At 36.0% G+C, this 8,104-nt stretch overlaps 1 protein-coding gene across 1 annotated transcript in view; it reads right to left on the bottom strand.

The window, feature by feature from the left end:
- Nucleotides 1-501: 501 nt before the first annotated feature.
- The window catches only part of PAPOLG (poly(A) polymerase gamma), a 33,579-nt gene continuing 25,976 nt past the window's right edge, over nt 502-8,104 (bottom strand). The window contains exons 19-21 of the mRNA XM_008591385.1: nt 7,273-7,338; nt 6,823-6,879; nt 502-4,493 (exon numbers count right to left, since the gene is read on the bottom strand). Coding sequence (XP_008589607.1) covers nt 4,395-4,493; nt 6,823-6,879; nt 7,273-7,338 — 222 coding nt within the window. The 3' untranslated portion in view covers nt 502-4,394. The remainder of the gene's footprint in view (nt 4,494-6,822; nt 6,880-7,272; nt 7,339-8,104) is intronic.

The raw sequence follows: 8,104 nt of genomic DNA on the forward strand, positions 1-8,104 counted from the left end.
CTACAAGCAAGTCAGTCCATTTTTACAAGAGGAGGTATGAAAACATAACAAGCCCTGTAACCCATTCTTGTATGAATGGTACCCAAGGCTTAAGTGCTAAACATACCCGTGTCCAGCCATTAGTACAGAGGACTGTTTGCCTCATGCTGACCACAAGGGTGACAGAACTTTGCCCCCAATAATTGACACAGATACCTCAAGTGACCCTTTCATGAAAGTGTGGTTAGACCACCCAAAAAGAGAAGAAAGTTGGGACTTTAAGCTTACAGAGCAGATTATATAAACTGTTGTGCTACTACTTCTAATAAATGATTACTAAATGATTCTGTGAGGCAAACTGAGTCTGAGTTTTGCTTTCATTTTAAGTGGGTAGTGGATACCATTATCTACCATTAAGAGTCTGAGTGGTAAATGACCAAACTGGTTGTCAGTTTGAAAAATAGCTAAGTAAAGACTTGGTATTTTTGCATTACTCCCCAATAATATCACTCAATCATCACCTATTTATCAAAGCAAGTTTATTTGATTACTTATTCCAGACAAATAATGAGGCTCATATGTACAACTAAGAAATAAGACAATCCAAATAAAAGGCAGGAAAAATATGAACTACACAAACAGCTATCTAAAAGGAACAGCAGCTGCATTCATTTTTACATAATACTGTGGAGTGATGTAGCACCATTTACCTCAAAGATATCCTAAGTACTTTATAAGGAAATTATGTGGGTCTTTGCTAAAATGCAGCAATAGCTTAAAAATTATAGCAAGCTTGATTATGATAATCTTATGTTCAACTAATTTCAAATATAAAATTATTTCAGAAAAAATAAGGAATTTGAGAAGGATGTGACCTTGTACAATTCTTTTTAAAAATCCTAGGGAAATAGTTACCATTATCGAGAATGGTTTTCTTCCATCATCTGCACTATTTGTAACTATCATCATGACCAACTTAAATTCTAAGCTTTGGACAATTTAATGGGTAGTTTATTTAAACACACACACAATTTTATTTATAGAAAAAATATTTAACTAGAGGTCTCCTATTTATTGGTTTATACAGTCTGTTCTGGCCTGAACTCAATGGGTTACAATCTTTAATGATTTATTCTATTTTCAACTATCTCTAATTATCATTCTAAGCTATTGTACTCTGATCAATCTTACGTTGAAATTTGTTGAACTGAAGTTTGACCCTGTTAATGAATCTAAATTAACATGAGGATATTTGTAAATCTGATAGTAAGCATTTTTTACATGCCAACGATGTTATGATGCTTCCTCTTATGTAAAGAAACTTAGAAATTCAGTGTTCCAGAGTCCTCCATCAGGCCATTTTACTAGTTAAGAGCCAGCAAAATCAAATGGAGGAAATTCTAAATATTCCAGAATTATTCAATCCTGGTGGTTCCTAACCCCCATCCATCTTTTTTGGGTCATAAACCGCATTCAGAAGCTGATGAAAGCTATGAACTTCCACCCAGAAAAATGCATATAAGCAAAAACTTCTTATATACAATTACAAATTCCCTAAGGGTTCACAATCCCCAAGTTAGGAATTTCTATTTCAAAGCTGTGGGACACAGTGTAAAATACGTTCAGCCCATTTTGACATTGCCCATCTTCACTTAATTGCTACTTAAGTAAGCCTTTTAATAATGCTACTAAATTGCTGCCTTAAGACAAAGTTACTCTTATTTTAAGGACCAACGTAGACTTTTAAAATTCATTCTCCTGCTTCAATTTTACAAGGTTTTGAGCCATGTACCTTCTATCTCAAATTGGGTTAAGTCCCTAAGGTTTAAATTAGCAGATAGTATATATCAAAGGAAAATAGTTATTTTCCATAGCTAGTCACTAAAAAATGAGCAGATTAAAATTTAATAACCTTGTAAAAACGAACATGTGTCTATATATTGAGGAATAGGCTATTTGACTTTATAAAATAAATTTCTAGGTGTAGTTTCACACTTGAAAACAAACACGTGTACTTAGTGTGTCTGAACATAACATACAATCCTGGGCTATACCTTCTCCTTTTACTTACTTGGAACCAGTACAATGGAGGCCTCCTACTATGGTAACAAAATGTACTTACTGAAAGTTTTACCTACTGGTCAGGATAGAAAACACTTCATTTCTGACCAAACCCCTCACCTCAAAAGCATCTAATCAACTCCTTAATTACCAATTGAAGAATGCTATCTTTGAGGATTCTAATGTTCAGCCATCAACCATGTTGAATGGACTCAATACAAAAGAAATAACTATACTACAGTACAAATATTAGGCTTGTTGCTTTCTTGCTAAAGTAAAACTCACTAGTCACTCCAAAGAATCTGTTAACATAATAGGGTAAACATGGATGTATAGGAATTCTTAAAGAGACTTTGAAGGCTGATTTAAAAGCAGGGGATATTAAATACAGAAATGCACACACATCAAGCATATAAAATTTAATCAAATCCCTTACTAAAGAATTTTTCAGTTTGAAGTCAGGTGACAATTATTCAGTCCTTTCATAATCATTCAGTTCTGCTAAAATAGAATATTTGTAGAACAAATCCCAAAATATTTGAATAAAGGAAAAGGGTCAGCTAAGTGAATGGCTTCGCCAAAGAAGCTACAATTTGGTTATGGGATTTTACTCTTGTCTTTCGCAGCTATGTAAAAAGTGAATAATGGAACAATCGCTTTTTCTTGCTCTTTTTTACTTCTGAGAAGTTTCTTTCGTATTTTCCTTTGTACAAGTTAAACACTAGAATATGCATTTCAGAGACATAGAGGTCAGAGAACAAGAGTGGGAGAGGGAAAGATACTGCTGACAACTGGAATTCAAGAACTTCAACTCAACAGTAAAGGGTTTGCAAGAGAGAATGAACTGCTATTTCTCTCCTGGCTAGATGGTGGGTATTTCCCCTGCATTATTAAGTGTAGCATTTTGTGTTTTTCCTACTGGAAATACTAATGTTAAGTGAGAGCTGAAGAAGGTAATATCTACTGGCATTCCAGGCTGTGCAATCCATACATTTTCATTTTAAATATAATAATTCAAGCATAATCCATATTTAAAAAATTAGACTAAAGACAGACAGTAAAGGTTTTAAAGGTTTCTCTTTGAAAAGATGGTATCTTACAGTACATACAAAAATACTCTGAAAATACATACGACTTCATTTACAAAACACTGAATCAACATATTACAAGAATTACATGGTTATGGATTTTAATAAACTGAGCATGCATTCATGAAACTTAAAAAAATATTAAGAAATGCATTGAAAAAAGCAGTGTAAAAAAAGACAACTCATATAGTTAAATAAAAATTACAAAGGTCCTGAGCCAATTAATGGTAACAATGTCATTCAAAAATGCCTTTAGGTCTCAATAAAATCCACTGCTTATTTCTGCATGCCTAGTCCGTGAAGAAACTGTTTGAAGTTGTGGGGTAAGTAATGGTCAGGAATTATCATGCTGAGTTAATTTTACATCTCAAAAATACAAGTTTGCCATACTTAAAGGTATCTTATTGTTGATGCTGAAATGAGTTGCTCCTCAGTAAAAAATATCAATCAACTAACAAGAATGACATGAGATAGGATATGTAACAATTTTACCATTCATATACTGACTTTCAGTATCCTGGTTATATTTTAATTTTTAATAAAGATGCATTTCTAAGGCCTCCATGGGAGGCAAAATATAGAGAATTTATGGTGCCCAATTCTTATGTAATCACTGGACTAATCCTCCCTGGTAATTATGCAACATTTTGACAGAAAGGCACACAAAAAATAAAAGTTTAAATATTCCATGTGCCAATCTGGAAAAAATAATTTAAATCAACAGGACAGTACATCTACACAAATGAGGAAAGCAGAAAAGATACCTCACATTCATTTATCTCAGGTTTCACAAAGTGGCTTCAATGCTGAAGTAAATGTGTTAACACTTGGAAAATTACAAGACAATTTTTTTTTTTCAACTTTTTCAGCTCTATACAATGATTACAACATGAGACTTTAAAAAAAAAAAAAGGAGTTCAGGACTTGTTTTATCAGTGTCCAGGTGGCCAAGAACTGGTTCCCATAACAGAGAAACAAGCATCAAAAGTTAAGGCAGTAAAACCCCCAAATGCAAAACCATAATATTGTAGATGACAATTTGATAGCAGGTGATCCTCAGAGAAGTATATGTAGCAATCAGTGACAGAATGCTACAGCATCTGCAGGTCAAAGTGTGAGAGTTGAAAAACCACTTCAAGGTTGCTAGGCTGATGACTGTAACTTTCACCTTATTTTATGTATGACAGCCACTTCTATTTTAATAAGAGCGGCTGCATCTATGCCACTACATGATTGTATGTTCACTTAAGTGAGGAGGCACTGCTTTTACCGATTAAGGGTCAGTCGAATGGAATTTTTGATGACACGGATGTTATTTGCTGGAACTGGAGATGATGAGTCTGGTAGTTCTTTACTGGGTAGTCTCTATTACAAAGAAATAGAAACAAAAAAGGAAAAGCATATACATACATATTATAAAGGCCCACCTAGTATATCACTCACATAACTCTGAGTTTTTCTCCAAATCCCTTAACCTCCTAAACACTCAAGTGTGTGTTAAATATATCTTCCAGTGTTCATTTCTTGCTTTTGGTGGTATGTATAGGAAAAGAAGATTTTGTTAAATCAACTGATACTCTTGACTGAGAAATGTGTGAAGAACACAGTCCTCCTTAAAGTCAGGCAATGGTAAAGAGAAATAGGAAGTGCTTGGTGACTAAACAGGAAACTCTTGGGGTGTGAGGTGAAAAATGAGTGTGTGTTATGGAGGAAAATTTGATGTCTGAGAGTTATGTCCCTCCCTTAATTTCTGTAATCCACTCATGGAGAAGAACACTGTAAACGAATTGTGAGATAATCAAGTTTTCAGGAAAACTCAACTTTGTAGTCAGGCTATGTAACTTTGATGATGGTGATATTCAGCTATATCTGTGTGAGGAATTCTGAGGACACTAAAGATTATTATAGAATAAGGGCAAAATCTAAGAAACCAAGAAACAAAGAAAGACCCCTAAATACAAACTTTTGTGCCATAAAAACTTAGTTTCTTGTCAAGAGAATACTGTAGAAGTTAATTTTCCCCTTATGTTACCTTCACTAAACAATTATCTATCTCATAACTACATCCGTTCAAAACCATTACAAATAATTTCAGATATACACACAAGTAGAGAATAGGGCAATGAAGATTTAGATGCCATAACCAAGCCTCACACATTATTAAAATCTTGCCACATTTGTTTGGTTTATCCACTTATCTTTCATACTTGAAATATTTAAAAGCCCAGATATATCATTTCACTCTTTTATACTTTAATATCTACCTCAAATTTTTTCCATTATCACACATAATTATACACCTATTTTTTTTATAACTCAGTCTTATGTCAAAAGAGAAATTTTATAAATTCTACAACTAATAGCATATGAGGATACTATTTTGCTTTAGAATGGCCAATACACCCTGGGGAACCTGACCGGGTAACAGTTGATCATGATGAGAAGCACCTTATTCTTTAATGGGAGGGGTGAAAATAAGCCATTTTGTTCACTGTAAACTCTCAGAGAAGGACTTCCTCTGATCTACACTAGGCTGATTTTTGAGCGCTTGCTTATTAGCTTACCATGCTTAAACTATATATTATTAGTTTCAATAGTAATTCTTAAAGAATACATTTTTAAGTTGAGATTTAGGGGCTCTAGCTAATGTTTTAAAGATGCAGTAAGCTCTTGAACAACACATGAATACATGACATACCTAACCAGTTAAGCAGCCTACCTAAGAGTAGGCTATTAGTAGTTAAGTAGTTACCTGTGGGGCTAGGCTGTGCAGTGCATGGCAGCAACCCCCCTGCGGAAAGCATGTGACATATGTAAGTGGCATTATGCACGGATATTCAACTGCACAGGGGTCGGCACCCCAACCCCCACACTGTTCAAGAGTTACCTGCACTTACTATGTACTACATTTGGTTCCTCCAAAATATTAATATGTGTGGTTCCTAATGATCAAATCTAAATTTTCACAGTAAGCAGTGGTACACAACAAATGATAAGCTATCAGGTGTTGGTAAGAAATTTCTGGAGCTAGCCAGTTAGCTCAGTTGGTTAGAGTATGGTGCTGGTAACACTAAGGTCCAGGGTTTGATCCCTGTACTGGCCAGCAAAAAAAAAAAAATTCTCTGCTGAGCACCCAACTGCTTCTTAGAAGATAAATAAAAAACAAAGGGTGGGGCCGGCCCGGTGGTGCACTGGATAGTGCGCCGCTTGGGAAGCGCGGCGGCGCTCCCGCCCGAGGGTTCGGATCCCACATACAGACTGGTTCCCACTCACTGGCTGAGCGAGGCGCGGGAGCAACACTGAGGGTTGCAATCCCGTTGCCGGTCCCCGGTCCGGTATGGGGGCAACACTGAGGGTTGCGATCTGTTGCCGGACACGGAAAAAAGACAAAAAAAAAAAAACAAAGGGTGAAAATAATCTAAATAAACCATGAAGTCATCTTAAACTATTCCCTCTTTTCTAGACTTCTGAGGTATGTACATTCAGGACAATATACTTTGTTTGCTATCTCCAACCCCAACTATACTGCTGGTCCCTGAGGACAGGACAAAATCGTACCTCTTCCCTTTCCAGTGCTAGGCTTTCTTTTCTCTCTCTCTTTTATTTTCTTCCCAGTGCTAGGCTCTTAACAAGCTTTTTGTACCTGTAGACTACCTGAGTTTTTACCCATGTATTTGCCTATGAAGACTTTTACCTTTTTGCGTGATGTATCAATAGTTGGAATAGGCATAGATTCTCCTCCAATGGCATCCTAAAAACAGAAGAATTATATACGAATGAAAACTTTCTTTTCTACATGCAGAGGTTTATTCCTACTTGAAATAAAGCGTAACCAAAACCTGATCTAATCTGACCTACTTTCTAATATAGTACAGGTTGAGCATCCGTAATCTGAAAATCCGAAATGTTTTGAGCACCAACATGAAACTCAAAGGTCATGCTCAAAGGAAATACTCATTGGAGCATTTTGGATTTCAGATTTCTGGATTAGACATATTCAACCAGTAGGTGTACACAAATATTCCAAAGTCAGAAACGCTTCTGATCCCAAGCATTTCACATAAGGAATACTCAACCTGTACTTTTCCTGATACGTGGCTCTTTAAAAGTAAATATTCTGAAGCACACTATTAATTATATTTACCACTGGTTTTCTTTTTCTCTCTTCAGCAGCACGGGAGTCCTTAAATGTTGATTCAAGTCGAATGAACTAAAATATAAACATTAAAATAAGTTGCTATCATGTCCCTATAAAAACCATACAAATCTACATAAACCAAGAAACTAATTAGGGACTAGGCTATTATCAAAAGCTACCACAAATGTGGGTTGGTGAGAGAAGATAATTTAAATTAGATTAAATTCACCTGCCACCTTTAATTTCTACAGTGTGAGAGATGTTTTCGGTTAAATCAATTTAGATTCTAACAAATAAAACACAGTTTCAGCACCACCTACTGGAAGCAGGGGAGATCAACATTATAACATAAGAAATACTACTAAGAAAATTTAGTTACCAATAATGACTTCTATAAGTCAAAGAGAAACTTATAACAATATTTCAAATTTTCAGACACATTAGTAATTTCAATTTAGGATGAACAATTAATATGGTTCCTTTAGAGTGTGGGCAAATACTCTTTCAAACAGTCAACTCCTAATGGAACACTAACAAATCTATGGAGAACTATGAGTTTCTTTGGTATTAAGTTAACTTCATTTTTTATTTCTTTGAGTGGCTGGCCAGCATGATGATCTGAAACTTGGTGTTATCCTTTTTGTCTTTTTTCGTGTCCGGCAACGGACCGCAACCTCAGTGTCGCCCCCGTACCGGACCGGGACCGGCAATGGGATCGCAACCCTTGGTGCCGCGCCCGCCCCTCGCTCAGCCAGTGAGCGGGAACTGGTCTGTATGTGGGATCCGAACCCTCGGCGGGAGCGCCGCCGCGCTCCCAAGCAGCGCACTGTAGCAGTGC

This window comes from Galeopterus variegatus, unplaced genomic scaffold, assembly GCF_000696425.1.
Source record: "Galeopterus variegatus unplaced genomic scaffold, G_variegatus-3.0.2 Scaffold6888, whole genome shotgun sequence".
In the NCBI taxonomy this organism is placed as follows: Eukaryota; Metazoa; Chordata; class Mammalia; order Dermoptera; family Cynocephalidae; genus Galeopterus; species Galeopterus variegatus.